The 20,766-nt window shown below is 38.5% G+C and overlaps 9 protein-coding genes across 9 annotated transcripts; 5 read left to right on the top strand and 4 right to left on the bottom strand. All coding sequences in view use genetic code 12, as the record gives it.

Moving 5' to 3' along the window:
- Positions 1–1,489: 1,489 nt before the first annotated feature.
- Positions 1,490–2,341, top strand: KGF56_002242 (uncharacterized protein; the record flags this gene model as incomplete). Its single annotated transcript, XM_049323450.1, has 1 exon — positions 1,490–2,341. The coding sequence occupies one exon, from the start codon at positions 1,490–1,492 to the stop codon at positions 2,339–2,341; it is 852 nt and encodes a 283-aa protein (XP_049180736.1).
- A 413-nt stretch (positions 2,342–2,754) lies between these two features.
- Positions 2,755–4,257, top strand: ARP4 (Arp4p; the record flags this gene model as incomplete). Its single annotated transcript, XM_049323449.1, has 1 exon — positions 2,755–4,257. One exon carries the CDS (start codon positions 2,755–2,757, stop codon positions 4,255–4,257), a length of 1,503 nt encoding a protein of 500 aa, XP_049180735.1.
- Positions 4,258–5,295: 1,038 nt separating this feature from the next.
- Positions 5,296–7,359, top strand: GLC3 (1,4-alpha-glucan branching enzyme; the record flags this gene model as incomplete). The annotated part of the gene is made up of 1 exon (XM_049323448.1): positions 5,296–7,359. One exon carries the CDS (start codon positions 5,296–5,298, stop codon positions 7,357–7,359), a length of 2,064 nt encoding a protein of 687 aa, XP_049180734.1.
- Positions 7,360–8,460: 1,101 nt separating this feature from the next.
- Positions 8,461–10,605, top strand: MIF2 (Mif2p; the record flags this gene model as incomplete). Its single annotated transcript, XM_049323447.1, has 1 exon — positions 8,461–10,605. One exon carries the CDS (start codon positions 8,461–8,463, stop codon positions 10,603–10,605), a length of 2,145 nt encoding a protein of 714 aa, XP_049180733.1.
- Positions 10,606–10,688: 83 nt separating this feature from the next.
- On the bottom strand, positions 10,689–11,417 carry MRT4 (Mrt4p; the record flags this gene model as incomplete). Its single annotated transcript, XM_049323446.1, has 1 exon — positions 10,689–11,417. The coding sequence occupies one exon, from the start codon at positions 11,415–11,417 to the stop codon at positions 10,689–10,691; it is 729 nt and encodes a 242-aa protein (XP_049180732.1).
- A 696-nt stretch (positions 11,418–12,113) lies between these two features.
- On the bottom strand, positions 12,114–13,640 carry KGF56_002237 (uncharacterized protein; the record flags this gene model as incomplete). The annotated part of the gene is made up of 1 exon (XM_049323445.1): positions 12,114–13,640. The coding sequence occupies one exon, from the start codon at positions 13,638–13,640 to the stop codon at positions 12,114–12,116; it is 1,527 nt and encodes a 508-aa protein (XP_049180731.1).
- Positions 13,641–14,461: 821 nt separating this feature from the next.
- Positions 14,462–16,858, top strand: LYS14 (Lys14p; the record flags this gene model as incomplete). Its single annotated transcript, XM_049323444.1, has 1 exon — positions 14,462–16,858. The coding sequence occupies one exon, from the start codon at positions 14,462–14,464 to the stop codon at positions 16,856–16,858; it is 2,397 nt and encodes a 798-aa protein (XP_049180730.1).
- Positions 16,859–17,223: 365 nt separating this feature from the next.
- KGF56_002235 (uncharacterized protein) lies at positions 17,224–17,550 on the bottom strand (the record flags this gene model as incomplete). The annotated part of the gene is made up of 1 exon (XM_049323443.1): positions 17,224–17,550. The coding sequence occupies one exon, from the start codon at positions 17,548–17,550 to the stop codon at positions 17,224–17,226; it is 327 nt and encodes a 108-aa protein (XP_049180729.1).
- Positions 17,551–18,712: 1,162 nt separating this feature from the next.
- On the bottom strand, positions 18,713–20,494 carry KGF56_002234 (uncharacterized protein; the record flags this gene model as incomplete). The annotated part of the gene is made up of 1 exon (XM_049323442.1): positions 18,713–20,494. One exon carries the CDS (start codon positions 20,492–20,494, stop codon positions 18,713–18,715), a length of 1,782 nt encoding a protein of 593 aa, XP_049180728.1.
- Between the last annotated feature and the right edge of the window lie 272 nt (positions 20,495–20,766).

The following is a 20,766-nucleotide window of genomic DNA, read 5'->3' as shown; positions in this document are numbered from 1 at the left end:
AAATTGAAAATAAAAGAGTTTTGCTTTATAATTTTTCATTATGGCTTTTTCTTTTTAGTGGCTCTTTTAGTGGCTCTTTTTAATGGCTCTTTCTTTTTTATGACTTTAGCCAAACCAATCAACGGCAATAAATTGTTGCTTGCACGTGTAGCAAATACTTTACTCAGTAGTAGAGAAAATAAAAACAAACTTGTAGAGATCATGTGTGTTAATGAAAACAAACTTGTAAAGATCATGTGCGTTTTGCAAATTTGATAAGAGGCTTTTGGTTTTGGTTTTGGTTTTGATTTTGGTTTTGTTTTTGTTTTTGTTTTTGTTTTCTCTAGCCAATCGTGAACAACAAAACCTCCCTCCATGGCTAACACGTAATAGCCTAATAGAGTAAGTTATTGTTTTCCTTATCTTATCGAAAACCCAACACTTGGTAGCACCAAATAAAATAGATGATGATGATGATGATGATGATGATTATGATGGTGAGGATTATGTGGCATTATCATTTAAGGAAAGGCTTTTTTTTTTTTGAAAAAAAGATGGCTAATGGGCCAATAAAAGGTGAGTATGTTTTTCACCGAGAGTTTTGAAAAGAGATAGATAGATATATAAACTGTAGACAATTATAATCAACTGTAGACAATTATAATGTAACCTTCCTTCGATATACAAATCATCTGATTTTAAATTTTTCAAGATTTGCTTGGAAAAAAAAACTGATTCCATTTACCATAGCTGCCGCGGGGACGGAACGGAAGAAGGAAGCCATGAAAAAGAAAAGAAAAAAAAAAATACTAAGGCAAAGCAAAGTAAAGTAAAGTAAAGTAAAGCAAAATTCAAAGCTAAAACACGATATAAGTTAACTAAATGGTGACACATTTTATGCATAAATGTGAGGTATCCTTGAGCAAACTAAGGCCTCCCTTCTTTTTTTCTTTTTTCTTTTTTCTTCTTATACTCTCTCCTCTCTTTTTAATGAGCGGTATGTGTGGGGGGAAGGGGGGTGGGAGAGGAGGCTTTTTGTAAGGCGATATTTTTTTCTTTTCCAAGCGGCGGTTAGTTTTAATGTGACATTTGCTTTTCCGTTTTCTACTTACTTGTCTTGTTGAAAATTTCATTACACACACATACACGGATTACGGGTTTGGCTAATCGGTTATGGCTCTATCGTAACGGCTTAGTTTTTTCTTATTTTTATAGTAGTAGTAGTTTATAAAGTAGAGGATTCCTTTTTTTTTTAAGAAGGACGACTAGTATTGGTCATAGAAGATCTAATTAGTAGATATAAGGAGCATTTAAAGGGCATATAGAGCCCACACACCAGATCCCAAATACCAGAACCCAGAAACCTAGAGCCCATTACGTATAGAGCCATCAAGTATAGAGCCACTACGTATAGAGCCACTACTTATAGAGCCACTACCTATAGGACCCATTACTTTTACCTTATTCTATTTTATAATCGCATCACATACTCTTTACTCTCGCTTTATTCATGAAACGGCCTTGTTCGTTATCCACATCCACATCCACATCGACATACAATACCAGATTCTCCTTATCAAAACGACATAAATTAGAGCATGAGATCTTTTCAACCTCAATAAAAGATATCGAGAAAATGTTTACAGATGAAGAAGAATTTAATAACAATAACCGCAATAGCTGTGGCGAAAGGAGCATGAGCTCTACTGTTGCTTCTTCGCCACCCCCACTACAACAACAGAAAGAAGAAACACTACATAAGCCACAACCGTTACGCAATCGACCTAAGAAGTTGCCCAGAAGGAGCATTTTTCAACCATACCTAAACACAAACATAAATGGGTATGGTTCGCATACGGTAGGTACTCAGATGTTGAATTCGCATACGGGAGGTACTCAGATGTTCAATTCGCATACGGGAGGTACTCAGATGTTCAATTCGCATACAGGGGGTACTCATGGGTTTAACTCCCATACGGGTACTCAGATGTTCAATTCGCATACTAGAGATAGGAATGATTGCTCATTCCAATACTTGGAGTTCCCTAATTTATCTAGTATCTATCTGAAACGAAATTACGACTGCATTGATTTAGCCTTATTGGAAGAAGATGACGAGGAAGAGGAGATTATGATATTGGACGAGAACAATAACCGCAAAGGGTCTAGTTTACCTTTTCAGTTTCATCTGTATCCCCTACCAATAAAGTATAATTTACCGAGACAAAGAGATTTGGATTTCACACTCTTTGATGAAACGTCTCAAGGATGTGAAAATGAAGATGAGAAAATCTATGAAAATTACAAAGAATCCATCGATGACGATTTGTTGATGATTGATCGTTTGATCATGAGGGGGTAACAAGAAACAATAGAGCCCATGTAGTTACCCACATGGGTGTTCATTAGACCCTTTATGACACTATCGAGCGAAGCGAGATAGTGGAGCATTGACTGCTACCGTCTATTGCATCATTTGTCTATATAGTTGTCCAAGACATTAAGTCAAAGACTCATTAAAGAGACAAATTAGAGTTTTTCTCTAGCAATTCTCTTCCTCTCAAAGAGAAGAACAAGCTGTTTTCTCAAGCTGTTCTCGAGCTGTTCTCGAGCTGTTTTCAAGCCATTCTCTTGCTATTCTCTTGTTGTATTGCACAGCTGGCAAAGCTGGCGCTTAAGATTGAAATTTTTTTTTTTTTTTTTTTTTTTTTTCCAAATATCAAAAGGCAAGAGCCAATCAATAAGAGTTGTTGATCATTTCAGAAGTAGAGTGTCATGTCTACTACCAATGCCAATACTGTCTATGGAGGAGACGAAATCAATGCCATTATATTGGACATTGGCTCGTTGAATACACGGATAGGATATGCAGGAGACGATTTCCCCAAGATCATCACTGCTTCAAGCTATGGACAATTATCCGATGGAACAAGAATATTTGGAGAAAGTATTGATGTTTTGCGTCAAAAGGGCACTGAAGTGAAACGGATTGTTGAGAATTCATTGATTGTTGATTGGGAAGCAGCCTTTGAAATGTTCTCTTACTATTTCAAACAATTAAAGATTGTTGAAAAAGACCAACCGATTTTAATCACTGAGCCTATTTGGAGTACAAATGAGTACCGTACTAGGTTAATTGAGCAAGTGTATAAGAGATATGAGTTTCCCGGATTGTATTTGGTGAAAGTGCCTAGTTGTATTAGTTTCCAACAAGGAAGACCCAATTGTTTAGTTGTTGACTTGGGCCATGATTCAATTAGCGTGAGTCCTGTTGTTGACGGGATCTGTTTGATCAAAAGTTCAGTAAGGACGCCGTATTCAGGAAAGTTTCTTAACAATATTGTGAAAGATTTCTTACAAGGAAAGAAGAAAACCAGTAGCAATGGAGAAGGAGAAGAGGAAGAAAATAGACTAGTTATTGAGCCAAGTATATTGATAAAGAATAAAGAACCAACCAAGTATCCTCAAGAAAAGGCTGTGTTTGAATTGAAGAAATTGGGCGAGGATGTTATAGTAACTGATCTGTTTAGACTATATGAGGAGGATAAAATATGGCACGAGTTTAAGGAAACAATGTTGGAAGTACCTACTCAAGAGATGAAAAAGAAATCATCATTAGGAAAAGGAAGAGGAGCAGGAGCAGGAGCAGGGGGAGGGGGAGGGGGAGGAAGAGACTGTAGTGATGATGATTCTGATTCTCCATTGTTTTCCAAAAGAACCTTTGAGTTACCGACAGGTCAATCGATAACACTAGGTCAAGAACGATTTCTCATGGCTGAAACTATATTTGATCCACTTTTATATAAATTTAATCAGTCCGAGTTGCAGCCTCCAGCGTGTAATGGAGAAATACCAGGGATAGAACATAATACAATAAGCGAGTACCGACCAGTCAAAAGGATACGTCGAAGCGAGGATGAGGAAAACGATGTGGTAAATAAAAAGGAAATAGTGCGTGGTCTTACGCAATTGATAACTCATGTAATTTCCATTATCGATATTGATTTGAGAGCAGGGCTAGCTAATAATATTATAGTTACTGGTGGTAGTTCACTTATTGTCCAGTTGACCGAAAGATTATATCACGAATTATCGCAGTTGAATCCGGGACTAAAGATTAGATTACATGCCACTGGAAATTCAATGGAGAGAATTAACCAAAGTTGGATAGGTGCTAGTGTTTTGGCTAGTTTGGGTACATTTCATCAAATGTGGGTTAGTCAAAGGGAATATGAAATGGAGGGCTCGGAGAGGATATTAAATCAAAGGTTTCGGTGATGAGTATAACCAGGAAAAGTACGCTTGCAGTAGAGCATAGAAAAATAGGGTATAGTGGGAAAAGGGCAAAGGGTGAGGGGGGGGGGAAAGGTGTACATGTTTCATGGTACTGGTTCCATTTCAACAAGCACAGTCTCCATTGTGAGTTAAGGAGAGGGAGGAGAGGGAGGAGGAGGAGAGGGATGAGGAGGAGAGGAGGTGTCGGTGACAGCTAGTGTGCTCCACTATCAGTGACAGCTAGTGTGCTCCACTATCAGTGACAGCTAGTGTGCTCCACTATCAGTGACAGCTAGTGTGCTCCACTATCAGTGACAGCTAGTGTGCTCCACTATCTTGCTCTGCTCGATAGTGTCGGTCGATAGTGTTGGTCGATAGTGTCGGTCGATAGTGTTGGTCGATAGTGTCGGTCGATAGTGACGGTGGGGAAACTAGATCCCCTCAAAATCCGGAGAAGACCGGTCAACAATCCTCCGTTCTATTTCTGGGCCAATTATAAAGACTACACAAGATCAAAGTGAAATTATCTAGTGAAATTAACCAGTAAAATAATTTTACCATAAATAATATCTTGAAAATGATTTACTCTAGACTAATAGCTCGCCTTTTAATACCTCTATCTCTGTCTCACACTCTACCTCCACCTCCACCTCCACCTCCACCCCCATCTCCATCTCCACCTCCACCTCTCTCTCCATCTTTATCTCCATCTTTATCTCCATCTTTATCTCCATCTTTATCTCTCCTTCACTTTGTCTCATGTTTTCTCGCTACCAAATGTATCAAGGTTGCACTTTTTTTTGATTGCAACTCCGCGACATTCTTTCCACCGTATAAATTAATACAAGTATAAAAACGAGCCAATTATAAATCCCCCAACTCTTTTTATTCTTGTATAAATTAAAGTTGTTCTTAGGATCTTTTTGTGAGGTGAGTTCTTAATAGTAGAGATTTGCAAAGTTATACCAATTGAAATACTGAAACACTATCTAGGTTTGTTGTTTTGTTTGGTTTTTGTACTGTATTGTTGAAAAAAAAAAAATGTCTCATTGTGATAACGAGAATGCAAAGTTGATTAAGGGGGTTGTTGGGTTAGATCCCTGGTTAGAGCCGTTTTCACAACTGTTGATTAAGCGACAATTGCAATTGAAAGAGTGGGACACCAAGTTGGACGCTAGTGAAGGGTCGTTGTTGAATTTTGCCGAGTCTTACAAGTCATATGGTTTGCATGCTATTGATAACGGAGTTGAGATATTAGAGTATATTCCAAATGTCGAACAGGTGAGTCTTGTTGGAGAGTTCAATAACTGGAACTTGGAGACTCACGCATTGACTAAAATGGACTCTTTTGGCAAGTGGCACTTGAAAATTGACGGTGAAGGTGTTATTCCTCACAATTCAAAGTATAAGATTGCTATGAAGTTACCTACGGGAGAATGGATATACAGATTAGACCCATGGGTCAAGAGGGCTACCTATAACAAGGAAACCAACTTGTACGAGGGCAGATTCTGGAATCCACCCAAGAATGAAGTTTACCAGTTCAAAAATAAAAGACCGAGATTATCGCAAGGTATTAAAGTATATGAAGCACATGTAGGAATATCAACACCCGAACCCAAGATTGGCACTTATAAGAATTTCACAACCAAGGTATTACCCATGATTCATAAGTTGGGGTACAATACTATTCAATTGATGGCGGTTATGGAGCACGCTTATTATGCATCCTTTGGATATCAAGTTACTAGTTTTTTTGCAATTAGTTCAAGGTTTGGAACTCCTGAGGAGTTGAAAGAGTTGATTGATACCGCTCACGGGTATGGAATACGTGTGCTTTTGGATGTTGTTCACTCGCATAGTTCGAAAAATGTTGAAGATGGATTAAACATGTTTAATGGAACTGACCATTACCTTTTCCATGGTGGTGCCAAGGGACAACATGAGTTGTGGGACTCTAGATTATTCAATTATAATTGCTATGAAACATTAAGGTTTCTTTTATCAAACTTGAGATTTTTTATCGATGTTTATCAATTTGATGGATTTAGGTTCGATGGTGTTACTTCGATGTTGTACAAGCATCATGGATTGGGATTTGGCTTTAGTGGTGACTATAATGAATACTTTAATGAAGATTGGGTTGACAATGAAGCTATTGTCTATCTCATGTTGGCAAATAAACTAATGGACGATATATCTCAGCAACAAAGTATAGAAATTACAACTATTGCTGAGGATGTTTCAGGTATGCCAACATTGTGCTGTCCTATTAGTGATGGAGGTATTGGATTTGATTATAGATTATCAATGGCGATCCCCGATATGTGGATAAAGATTTTGAAACATTTACAAGATGAACAATGGGATTTGGGTAATATAGTACACACATTGACCAATCGTCGTCATGGTGAGAAATGTATAAGTTATTGTGAATCTCACGACCAGGCTTTGGTAGGTGATAAGACGTTGGCATTTTGGCTTATGGATAAAGAGATGTATACACACATGTCGAAATTGTCCGAATTGACACCAATTATTGATCGTGGAATGGCATTGCATAAAATGATCAGATTGATTACTTTTGCATTGGGCGGTGAAGGATACTTGAATTTCGAAGGGAACGAATTTGGACACCCCGAATGGTTGGACTTTCCTCGTGTTGGAAACAAGGAATCTTATCACTATGCAAGAAGACAATTTAATCTCATTGAGGATGATTTGTTGAGATACAAGTATTTGTTTGAATTTGACTCGGCAATGCAACATTTGGACGTATTGGACTCACCACAAGCTTATGTTTCATTGAAGCATGAGCTGGACAAGGTTTTAGTTTTTGAGAGAAATGGACTTTTGTTTATCTTCAACTTCAACCCTACGCAATCATTTCCTGACTACAAGGTTGGTGTTGATGTCCCAGGTACATATGAAATCATCTTGAATACTGATGACGAGAAATTTGGTGGACATGGAAGAATTGAAGATTCAAAGAATGGAGAAAAGCAAAAGTTTTTTACAAACAATGATGGATGGAACAACCGTGCCAACTCGTTGATGGTTTATATACCCAGCAGAACCGCGTTGGTGTTGAAAAAAGTAGAATAAACTTGTATAGATAGAGTAGTAGATTTATACAATAATAAAAAAGGAAAAAAAATTGGACTTTGATAAAGTGATGTAGACTATCGAGCAACACTATCGAGCAACACTATCGAGCAACACTATCGAGCAACACTATCGAGCAACACTATCGAGCGACACTATCGAGCGACACTATCGAGCGACACTATCGAGCGACACTATCGAGCGACACTATCGAGCAGAGCGAGATGGTGGAGCAACCCTTTGTAGCTTGTTACAGCGACATTATCGACCAGAGAGAGATGGTGTCATTAGTCAGTGGCTTGTTACAACACTATCTCGCTCTGCTCGATAGTATCGCTCTGCTCAATAGTAGAGCAACCCTTTGTAGCTTGTTACAACACTATCTCGCTCTGCTCGATAGTGTTGCTCTACTATCGAGCAACACTCAGTAGCTTGTCACAACACTAACTTGGGTGCAATTTCTACAATACGAAATAAGAAACATATACAAGCAGAGTGATTAATTTGTTAGTCTTGGAAAACCAAATTGCCTCTTATTGCTGAGCAAGTTGCCTCTTATTGCTGAGCAAGTTGCCTCTTATTGCTGAGCAAGTTGCCTCTTATTGCTGAGCAAGTTGCCTCTTATTGCTGAGCAAGTTGCCTCTTATAGCAAGTTGCCTCTTATTGCAAGTTGCCTCTTATTGCAAGTTGCCTCTTATAGGCTCAAACTACAGTCATGAAATAGTTTCTCTTACAAGAGCCTTTCCATCTCTGCACCAGCGCCATCTTCACGCTGGCTCCTTACCACGAGCGTTCGCTCGTGGTGGCGCCCTAGATGGCGCCCTAGATGGCAGGCAATGGCGCCCAATGGCGCGCCATGGCACGGCTAAGCGCGGTCAAGCTCATCCATTTTTCGTGGTAAAACCAAAACCAAAACAAAAACATCAACACTCACGAAAACATACAGAAAAAAAACCCAACTAAATTAAACCTGGTAACCAATTAGGCGGCCAAACTAACCAATAAGAAGCGAGTTTTAGACTTTTGTGACAGAAGCTAGCTAAAGAGAACGGTTGGAGAGATTAGAGAATATCTAGGGTATCTGTTTTTTACTTGAAAAAAATGGATCTTCTACTACTTGGCCAACGATCGCGCAAGAAGCATCTAAGTGTAAGGAAAAATATCAAGAGAGATGAATATGGTTTGGAGGATGTGGACGATTTTTTTATGGAGACGACTCAGGATCGGATCATATTGCAAGAAGAGGGAGGTTTGAGAAAAGATAACGGCGAATCCACAATGGGTAACCCTGATTTTGCGGAGCTGACGGATATTCACGATTTTGAAACCTATCAGGATTTTGGGAATGAACCGAACGACTTTATGAATATACGGTATCCCGCGTCTCCCATACCGTTGCCAGCAAATAGAGATAGGGAAAGAGGCCGTCTAAGCATATCGCCGCAGTATATCGATAATGATAATAATAATAATAATAATAATAATAATGATGATGATGATGATGATGATGATGATAATCTTGGTGTTCGTGGTCATAGGTTGAGGAATAGAGCGTCTTTCAATTATGTGGCGAGGAAGATTGATTTTGATAATGAAGGCAATAGAGCACGCGATAATATAGATCCTCAACTTGCTGCAATGAGCAGTGTCAAGTCATCAACACTCACTAATAATAAACCATCCCCTTTGAAATCACCATTGCCTGAACAGCAGAAACACTATAATTTTGATCATCAATTGCTGCAAGATGATCATGATTTTGGAGGTGGTGGAGGAGACGAGGATTTTGGTCACTTTGAAAATGATGCATTTGACGATGGCAGTTACACGCGGGATGAGTACATCGGTTCCCAAGAGCATGGTCCTGCTCTATTGGAACCATCTTTACAAGAACTGGAGTCGCCAGAACCATCGCTTCCCTTTGAAGCAAAGAGAATCGCAAGTCCAGAAACAAAGAAAAGTAAACGAAGGCGAGCGTCAAGCGAAGAATTAGATGATACAGAAGGATCCGTTTCTATGTTTTTTGATGGCGCCGCTGCCGATGACGATAATGAGGAGGAGGAGGAAGAAGAAGAAGAAGAAGAGGGAGACACATTTAGAAACGAACTATCTAGTGACGTATCTGACACCCGAGATATCACTTTCGAATCACCAGAATCAGAACCACATAGAGGAAGAAAAGGCAAAAGGGCCAGAAATGATTATTCAATACCTTCATCATCTTATACTTCAGAATACACCGAGTCGCAGCAATTACCATCACCTCCGCCTTCTGGATTAAGGAGATCAAAACGAATCAAGATCAAACCATTAGCATACTGGAGAAATGAAAGGATTGTTTATTCCAAAGCAAGTCAACTTGGAGATGAAGAAGACGATCCTGATACTACTTTAGTTCGAGATATTTACAAATTGCCATTAAGACAGATAAAAGAAGTAGTTCATGTTCCTGATAATGAGAATTGGAATACTACTAGGGGTAAAAGGGGTAGGAGAAAAAATGCTCGGAAGAAACAGCCACCAATTACAGTACCGTTATCACCTAAATCATCAGAAGATGAGCTGGAGAATGTAGAGCCAGGAACAATACCGGGGAGCGAGTGGATTAAAGATCTGGTATTGAAGCTAAACGTTATTGAAAATGGCCAATATGTGGAACAACCAGTAGCATATAATCAAAATGGCGGAGAATACATAGATATAACAAATGGAATCGTGGACTCGATTGATTATAAAGTTTCAGTATTATTCAATGAAAATCAAGACTTGTGTTCAATTGCCATGTTGGAACTCCCTGAGGCAGGGGAGAAACAGCCAGTATCGATGTTGACCTGTAATTATATTTTCAATATCGTATCGGGCATCGTTGAAGTTACCTTGAATGATCAGGTGTTTGTTGCTACTAGAGGCTGTATATTTAGGGTTCCTTCAGGTAACGAGTATGGGTTCAGGAATTTGGGCAAAGGAGACGCTAAGTTATTTTTCGTACAGATTAGAATTGCCGAAATTCACGAACTCGAAGAAGATTTTGGGGGGCAAGAGAAAGAAATCGAGAAGGTACTGGAGGATATTATTGATAGTGCGACTCCATCACAGACACTAGTACATAATGATGATGCTATTGAGGATGATGATGATGAAGAAGAAGAAGAAGAAGAAGGTAATAGCAATACATCTGGTGGACCTCCTCAAACGAATGCACTAGAAGATGCCATTGAAGATGAGGACGTCCCCAAAGAGAACTAAGGGGATTTCTTTCAAACACATGGGTTTAGTTAAATAGCTTTGTAGTATTATAAAAAGTACACCATTAGATGTATAAACTGCTCTTACTCAGTAGTCTCAACATTCAATGCTTCAGCGGCTCCTGAACTTTTGTCATAATATGCAAGCAAAGGAACTTTGAACTCACTCAAGGCGACACCAAATTGTTTCAAAATTAAAGCTTGTCGAACATCCAAAACATCACCTTTATCACATACCAAATATGGTTTTTCCAATATGATTTTCCCAGACTTGATCTTTGTTGGGATCTTGTATTTATTACGCAATGTTTCTTCTAATGAATGAGACATTACTACATCTTCCTCTTCTGGAATCTGGCCACCGCGAGAATATACTATACCTTCAGGGATCTCAAACCTGATAGGGGACTTTGTATTTACTCGAGAAAAATCCTTCTTAGTGTATGCTTTGAAATACTCTTTAACAGTATCTGGGGATTCATCTGTGAAAAGTAATCCAGGTGTTAATCCTGGTAATTTTTGTAAAAATCTAACTATTTCCGATGAGTTTTGTTGATACTCTTCCTCAGGGGTTTCGCCGAGAGCTTTTTGAATCACTTTCTTCTTGCCTAGTATGAGTTTGGATTCTTGGCCCCAATCGGATCGAATGTCTTGTAATACTGGTGTTCTTATATCATTCATTTTTAATACCCAAAAATATTGGTATTTGTCCAATGCAGAACGAACCTCATCAAAAAGTTTATGCTTGGACTCTTTTCCTTTTTTGTCCGTTTGCGAAAGGGTCACTAATTTTGATCTTTTTGATTTAGGCATCGGTCTGTACTATAGACTATAGAGACTGTATAGACTGTAAAGAATGGAGTGTGTGGAGAAACAAGTGGGTTTCGAATCTAGGGAATCAATGCGATGCGATGCTCATCGCATGGTGAAAAATTGTAAAAAAAAAAAAAAAAATTCCATAGAGCCGGTGTACTGTATAGAGCGAGTGACACTTTAGGGGGGAGGAACGATACTTAAGGGGCCGTACTACGGAGCTATACTAAGGGGGGGTAGAGAACTGTTGATTGTTATTTGTAAAGTTAGAGTAATCAATGTAAGGCTTGTCACAATGTACTCACTTCTCAAAATCTCTACATTTCAACATCTCTACATCTCTAGTCAGTGTAGTCAGTGTAGTCAGTGTAGTCAGTGTAGTCAGTGTAGTCAGTGTAGTCAGTGTAGTCAGTGTAGTCAGTGTAGTCAGTGCTTCTCAAAGCTAACTTTTATTACAAAGAACTCTGTTGAGATGTAGATGTTGAGATGTAGATGTTGAGATGTAGATGTTGAGATGTAGATGTTGAGATGTAGATGTTGAGATGTAGATGTTGAGATGTAGATGTTGAGATGTAGATGTTGAGATGTAGAGATGTAGATGTTGAGATGTAGATGTTGAGATGTAGATGTTGAGATGTAGAGGTCAAAACGTAACATATAGAGATTCAATGTTCATCTCCTTGAAACAAAATCAACTTAATATTCAGTATAAACAGGCTGAGTTATTCGATAATCTTGTCTTTTTCTTCCCAAATTACCCTCTGTTTCAAACTGTTTTTTCAACATATGCAAGCCATCATCATTTTGGTTTTCACTAACTGCTGTTAGTGACCCCAGTTTGATCACCGAATCATCATCATGAGGTAAAGACATAAAATCAGTCTTGATGAGTCCGCATGTCAGTTTCTCAACTAATGGTGTAAAATCGTTCTTCAACGGGGTTAGTAAATTGTTGTTTACAGGGGTTAGTAAATTGTCGTTTACAGGAGTTAGTAAATTGTCTTCTTCTTGAGCAATGTTTGACTCGTCCCATGTTTCTGAATTTGAGCCAACTTCATGAGTGTGACTTGTCTCATGTTTCTTGTTGTCATCATCATCATCATCATCATCATCATGAGGTAAAGACATAAAATCAGTCTTGATGAGTCCGCATGTCAGTTTCTCAACTAATGGTGTAAAATTGTTCTTCAACGGGATTAGTAAATCGTCTTCTTCTTGAGCAATGTTTGACTCGTCCCATGTTTCTGAATCTGAGCCAACTTCATGAGTGTGACTTGTCTCATGTTTCTTGTTGTCATCATCATCATCATCACCATCATCTCCTTTGATTGAGTTTTTGACTGGATCCATTTCATCTACTTCGTTCACTTCATTTTCTTCATCCTCTTCGATGGTATGCTCATCGCTGATATAATGTAGATTTCCATGCTTATATGACAAACTTTTACTCAAATTCATTAACCGTTCCGCCGCCGTGTTGCCAACTATATCGAAACCGAAATTGAAATTTGATGTCGACTCAGTATATGTATTGAATGAAGTTGAATGTGTGCTGCCACTACTTGTTGTTGGAGATCCTGAAGGTCTACTACTTGTGGAAGAAAGTGAAGGGGGTAGTATGGGGCGGAAATGTGTTGCTGGCGATAATGGTGAAGAAGAAGATGAGGAGGAAGATGAGACTAAAGGAAGAGTGTTAAAGAAACAGTGGGATGTACGAAATAGTGATATTGGTGTGGAAGGTCGTAGTGGTGATCCCAAAGGTGACTCTGAATGCGATGCAGAAGGTAAAGGAGAAATCGAATCGTTGGCAACAAGTTCTTCAACAGTAATTTTCTTGGTGGCTTTGTCTCTTTTTATTGTCATCAGATAAAAAATTGAGTATACACCATATATGAGCATTGATATAATGAGTATGAAGATGGAAACATTGGCCAAATTTTCATCTTGTGTCGGGTCAAACAGGAAATTGGGCAATGGCTCATTAATTGGCATCCTAGAGCCAGTTGGATTCAGGAGCAAAGTTGAAGTCAATGACAGTGACGGGTCAAGTAGTGATAATCTTGTAATACCATTGTTTGCCTCCAAATTATTATTTTGACTGCTCATGCTATCAATTCTCAATTGAAATTTAGGTATGGTATAATGAATACTCGAATGAATTTGTTGAAATAAATGAGTAATTGAAATTCGTAGTATCTCCAAAAACTGATTTATTGAGATCATAGCTGTAAAATTTCGAGCTCAACTATTTAGATAACTTTTGTACCTAGATGTTTTCTTGGTTTTCAAATCCAAAAACCAAAACTAATACTTTGAATGAATGAAAAATGGGGGTTGACGTTTAACGTTTTTATTTTTTATTTTATTTATTTTTTTATGCAAGCGGTGCTTTTTTAAAAAGATATGATATGCAAAGTAAGATTCTTTTTTTCTCGGGAGCTTAGCAGTGCCCGACCCGTCCCGGGAGGCGGTAGTCGTTGTTCGTTGACCATGGCTAGTGGTGGCTAGTGGTGGCAGGTGGCATCAATATCAAAACCCGTGTGTATGTGGCAAGTATGTTATAACTCAATAGTGGTTTATACATTGTTTCTTTAATGCTAATACCGAATAAGAAGATAATTTTTCAAAATGTGTCTAATACCTTAACCTTGGATTTAGGTTGCAATATGAACTCTTCCAATATGAACTCTTTCAATTACTACAATATGTAGACTTTCCACTGTTGAACCCCTTTTTCTTCCTTCTCTGTCAAATTTATTTAGCCGTGTCAAAAATATAACCGTTTTAGCCTTATCTGATTACAAGTCGTTTTAACGACATTTAGACGTCAAGCTCAAATTCACATTTCCGATCGCGACATTTTATTAGCTATATTGGCTCATCTCACGGAATTTAATTTAATTTTTTTTTTTTTTTTGGTTTTCAATGTCATACAAGAACTGGGGGTACAATTGATTGAAATCAAATCAATTGTATCCAGGAGAAGGAGCGTTGCCAAAAGGGATAATAGGCCCGAAAAGACTTTATTTGAGTTTGCAAGAAAAATGTCTCTGTTTCCGATACTGACTTTGCAATCACCATCGTCACGACCGCCGGTATCGTTGCTAGTTGAGCAGGAAAACCAACATCAAAATGACCAACATGATACTTTTCAGCTGCATCAGCAAAAGGCGCAGAAAAGACCATATTCAAGACAAGGGTGTCGCGAGTGTAAACGACGAAAGATCAAATGTCCCGAAGAAAAACCATTCTGCTCCACTTGTGTTAGATTAGGCAAAACGTGTTCATACCCCTTAGCAGGAGAGAAAGTTTTGCGCATTTCAAGAAGACTAATGCGTGAAGAAATCGAAAATTTGAGCAAATCCGGCAATGATGGTAGTGCTACCACCATCACGACGCATTTCTTACCTGTTCAATATGATGTACCGAAACGAATCAAACAGCATAATGGTAGAGAAGAGCACAAACAGCAGAATCAGCAGCAGAACCAGCAGAATCAGCAGAATCAGATGAAACAACAGCAATACCCGCAGCCGGAGAAACGCCAAACTATGGCCGCAACCACAACTCTTACACCAGAATCAGAACTGATGACTCCACTGCATCTACAGCAAAAGCGATCTTTGTTGAATATCGAAAACTTAATTAATAGTAATAATAATAGTAATAATAATAATAATAATAATAACAAAAGGACCAAAAATGATAAGAGCAAGAACAATAGTATTTCAGCCACAACACCAAATGACCATTTTGATTTTTTCAATGGGACAGATTTAAGCATTCTAACGACCGACTTGTCGAATCTTGTTAATGAAATTATGGAGTTTTCTAATGTACAGTCGTTTCAAGACGATTATCAGTTTGATCTTTTTGATAATTCTCCTTTTGCACACCAATCACCATTGGAACAACATCAGCAGCTGCAACAACAAGAACAACAAGAACACCAACACCAACACCAACATTATCATCAACATCACCACCATCAACAACAACAAGAACAACAACTACAGCAGCAGCAGCAGCAGCTGCTGCTGCTGCTGCAACTGCAACTGGAGCAGTACTCTGCAACTCACAATGATGATGAGCACATTGCCAATTTACCATTAAACTATATAAAACTTAAACGTAAACATGAAGTGCTTTACCTTGAACAATTTTACAATAATTTCGCCAATATAATTGAACCGTTTGACGCGTATCATCGTCAAACTAAATCCACTTCCAAACCCGCAAGAGACATGATTTTGAAAACTGCAAGTACTGAGCCTTTTTTACTTTGTGCTGTATTAGCAGAAGGGGCAAAGACAAGTTATATGAAGTATAAACAACCTGAGGATGAGAAGGCGTATGGTGCCTATTTGTCAAGATGTTTGAAATTGTTAGAACTAGCGACGAAACGAGGGGAAGTAGACAATTTAAATGCCAATATTGAAGCTGTTTTGTTGACTTTGTTGTTATTGACTGCTGCTACTGCCACCAGTACTCAACAATGGCGACCTCATTTAACTGGGTGTAAGGATTTATTGTTGAAGATATCTACTCAAAGTGGTGGTGGTGGTGGTAGCGGCAGTAGCGGCAGCGGTGATGGTTGTACCACAAAAGTTTCAAAAATATTGGTGTTTTGCAAATATTGGTTCTTATCGATTGAGATCTTGGCAGGGTTGAGTACTAATCTTGGCGGTACTTTACAAACAGATATGGAAATTGATCAATTGATTTCTGCAGGCAACGACTATGAGATTCTGGTATTGAAAGAAATGGATATAATCACAGATCAGGGGTTCAATATAATCATGGGATTTCATAATTCTGGTATATCAATTTTTAGAGATTTACTTAAATTGTTGAATAAATATAGACAAAACGGCGATGCAATGATTGAACCCATGCAAAACATGAAGATTCTTGCCGAGTTTTATAAACAGAGTGAGATTGTTTTCCTTGATTCCAGAGGGGTTATACCTGAATCTCAACTACACAATAAATACACGATAGGCTTACCCATCGAAGAGATTCGTATTGGAGAAGAGAGCTTTTGGTTGAGTTGGCAAGATATTCTGCATCAATCATTTATTCTCAGTTCAATCATAATGATTTTAACGAGGTTTTTCCACTTGACCTCTACAAACCCTAATATTAGTATTATTGTGGACAAATGTGTTCTGTTTATACATTATCTACATCAGTTCTCCGATGTCCAACAGCACGCCTCGCCCTTTTTACTATTGATGATACAATGGCCGTTACTTGTTACTGGGTTGGAAAGTACCAAGAAAGAGCAGCAAGAATTATTGTTGAAATATTTTGCAATGATTGGACAAATAGGTGCCGCCACCTCTAATGTTTCAGTTCAAATGTTGCAAAGACAATGGAAGAAGGAAATTACCGGCAGGAAAAGAGCATCTGACTTGAATCAGGATACTCTAATCTACTAGATGCTAAATACTTTTTTTTTTTTCTTTTTTAACTTATAAATAGTATACGGATGACTATTCGTTTAAACACTATCGAGAAGCACTCAGAAGCCTGTTACAACACTATCGAGAAGCACTCAGTAGCCTGTTACAACACTATCGAGCAGCACTCAGAAGCCTGTTACAACACTATCGAGAAGCACTCAGCAGCCTGTTACAACACTATCAAGCAGCACTCAGTAGCCTGTTACAACACCATCGAGCAGCACTCAGTAGCCTGTTACAACCCTATCTCGCTCTGCTCGATAGTGTTGTTCAATAGTGTTGTTCAATAGTGTTGTTCAATAGTGTTGCTCGATAGTGTTGCTCGATAGTGAGCCACAGCCTCACCAGTTACCAGGAACAATAGGCTCTTTAGGACTAGGGATATTTCTTTGATACTTTGTTCCGCCAGGTCTAGAAGGAGGAATATATGGATCTGGATGTTTCCAATGAGCCAATTTTGCCTCGGTTTTTTGAATCAACCTTTCCAATTGCTCAGGATCGGAGACGTGTCTATTTGCTTCAAACTGTGCTCTTATATCTAGCGTAGCATTTCTGTAAACTTCGAATTTCAATGCATGATCAAATGCAGTACGCATTGCTTGTCGGAACAAAGATGCGACTCTGCGAGTATTTGCTTCTGTGAAGGGAAGTATTGCTGACGATGGCATTGGCATATATAGCAACTAGGAGCAACAAGAGCTTGGAAACTTGAGGTCTTACTAGGAAACTCAACTCTTTCTCTAATGAATGGAAATACAAGTAATAAAGTGAAAAATTTGATTGGCCGCAGTGGAAAAGAATGTACAACGCTACCATATATACTTTACAAAATGAACTATAGAACCATATTCAACTTGGTCGCCCACTATCGAGCAGAGCGAGATAGTGGGGCAACACTTTGTAGCTTAGTAGCTTGTTTCAATAATATCAGAGAGGTTTGGAGCCAATTCACCCACTGTCGAGTTCACCCACTGTCGAGCTCGCCCACTATCTCGCCCTGCTCGATAGTGGGGCAACACTTTGTAGCTTAGTAGCTTGTTTCAATAATATCAGAGAGGTTTGGAACTAATTCCTCCATGACAAAGAGGTTAGGAACTAATTCCTTCTCCTTGTCATGTCTTTTGTTTACATTTTGCTGAGAAAATCTTGATTGGAAAAGAGGGTTTTTGTTACAACTAAAGTAAATGGCACAAACAGAGAAAAAGGAGTGACATAGCACATTACAAAACCGTTTGAGGTAATACCCACCTAGTAATCTTGCTATAGAACTAATTTATCTATTATCAGTTACCAATTGACTGGTTTATCTCTATCGTTCATACCAACAACTCTATATTTTTGCAACTAATAATGCTACCAGTTGCATTTGCCATGGGAAAAATTTGGCTGCGAAAAGAAGTCGTCCCTCATCAGCTATTGAAAGATGATGGTTTATTACATTCAGGTATAGACAGGATAGAAAGAATAGATAAAAGTAGATTATTTCTTTAGATATACAGGATAGAAAGAATAGATAAAGGTAGATTATTTCTTCAGGTTTATACTTTTTCCAATTATTTTGCTTCTATTGTGTTTGCACTGAGATATTGATGAAAAGCTCGATTTTAGTGAACTTTCAGTTTGTGATTTCACTAGTTTAAGTAGGTGAAAATTCAAAACCATTCTTTATCTTTGTTTCTTTTTCCTGTTTTTCTTTTATTAAAAGTGCTATGAACATTATTCTACATAATTGACTGCCTTTGAATAACGGTAATCACACGGGTTTGACCGCATTTTAGTTTAAGCTAATGCTAGTTTTGTAAGAATGCCCAAGTTTTATTTTATTTTCGTCTATTTTGCTGTTGATTTACCGGGCTTTTGCTGTTGTTGCTGTTGCTGTTGCTGTTGTTGCTGTTGCTGTTGTTGTTTGTTGGCACCTGGATTTGTACCAAGCTTTCTACCATCATTGGGTTTACCACCTCCATTAGACCCACCTACTTTTCTACCATCTTTGAATACATCTTTGCCATCTTTGAATCCATCTTTACCGTCTTTGTATTTCTTATTACCCCCATTTGAATTATTGTGAAAGCTATTACCAGTCTTGGATTCTCTAGGCTCTAAAGTTATAGTAAACCCATCGACCGTAGTTGATTTTGCGTCAAGCGCTTTTAATTGTGCCTCTTTAAGCACGAAATCAACCAAGGCTATATTTTGAATTGTTCTGAAAAATTTCAATTCTCCAAATTTTTTGACAAGGTGATCTTTCAATTGTTTTTCATCAATGTTACGATTTCCACGAATATAGATTGGATACCACTCATCTTTCTTGTATTTTCCTCCTGAAGATGTAGATGAAGATGTTGATGAGGGCGCTGTTGCTGGGAATTTCTTAGCTGTAGTGGCGGTAGTAGTGGAGTTAGAAGAAGACGAAGAAGAGGAGGAGGCGGAGGCGGAGGCGGAAGAAGAAGAAGAAGAAGCACCAGCAGCAGAATTGGCGGCTGATGCTGATTTGGAAGTGGCAGCACTTGGTGAGGATACTAAAGTCTTTGTTGACTTTGTAGCAGCAGTAACAGCGGGAACAGCTTGGTTTGCCAAATCTGCCCATGTCATTGGTTGCGGAGGAGCTGCTGGTTTAGCTGGCTCTTCAGTACGTTTTTCTTCCTCTTTGACTGATTTCTCTTTCTCTTTCTCTTCTTCTGTTGACTTGGCTTCCACTTTCCCCTCCACATCAGGAGTGTCCTTTTTGGTTTTTTCCTTTGGTTTAACTGATTCCTCATTAGATTCGGTTGATCCATTCAAAACCGTAGCTAATTTCTCTTGTTTCTTTTTAGATTCCCCATTAGTAGCTTCAGTTGTAGTACCAGCAGTAGTAGCAGAAGCTTCATCACCATTATCATCGACTTTGTTTCCATTAACCTGTTTGGTTTCCTGCTCAGCTGTAGTAGCAGCAGTAGTGGCAGTGGCAGTGGCAGCAGTTTCCACGGGAGGTTCCTCAGTGGATTGCTTTTGTTTTGTGGTTTCCACCTTCTCTGCAACCAGATTACCATTATAGCCATTACTTTGAACAAACCTCAAAATATCGTTTGCAACGTCATAAGTGCTTTCTCTTTTACCGGGAGTCAAAAGAAAAGTTTGGGTAAATTGTTGATATGGAGAATCATTTTTCGACCACTCGCCAAATGTGACAATGATAAAGTTCTTCTCCAAAGAAACTTGGAAACAGGCACTTGTAATCACAATTCTATTAGTATCTTTTTTTTCTTGCTCATCGCCAATGAGATGTTCACTAAAGCACTGCTTAATGGCTGAGATGCCCGTAGCTTTGTAACTTGTTGGAGATACGTCATCACCCTCTTCCTCACCCTCCTCCTTCTTCTTCTTCTTCTCTTCCCCAGGAAACGCATCATGAATAATGGATGCATTCGAATGGTAGATTTTGTGAATATCCTCCAACTTTGTCACGAAAAAATCATAATATGACTTTATAAAGTACCATCCAATTTCAGAAGCTCTTTCCTCAGATAATGGTAAACTTTTGTCAAGAATCTTTGGTGTGGCACTCAACGAGGAGTTTTGCGATTGTTCATTAACAACCTCACGTTCTTGGTTACTTGCCGCAGACATTGCCATGATTCACTTTATAAGAATTGTAATTACCAGTGCTCCAACTTAACAAGGATGGGGGGAACAAACAGGCGGAAAAAAAAAAAAAAAAAAAAAAAACGAGGCAAAAAAAAGCAAGATTTTTCTATAAAGGTTGGTAGATCTAACCAAGCCAGTGATCCAAAGCTCCAAAAAACGGTCTATACTTGGCTTGAATTGACCTTATCACTCCAAATGGTTGATAATTGCAATGTCAATTCAACAACTTTTGATCTTTGAAGGGGAAAAGAAAAAAAAAA

This window comes from Candida oxycetoniae, assembly GCF_023343755.2.
Source record: "Candida oxycetoniae strain CBS 10844 chromosome Unknown scaffold46, whole genome shotgun sequence".
NCBI classification, from domain to species: Eukaryota; Fungi; Ascomycota; class Pichiomycetes; order Serinales; family Debaryomycetaceae; genus Lodderomyces; species Lodderomyces oxycetoniae.
The sequence above is the reverse complement of the archived record's forward strand: the minus strand, read 5'-3'. Positions and strand labels throughout refer to the sequence as shown.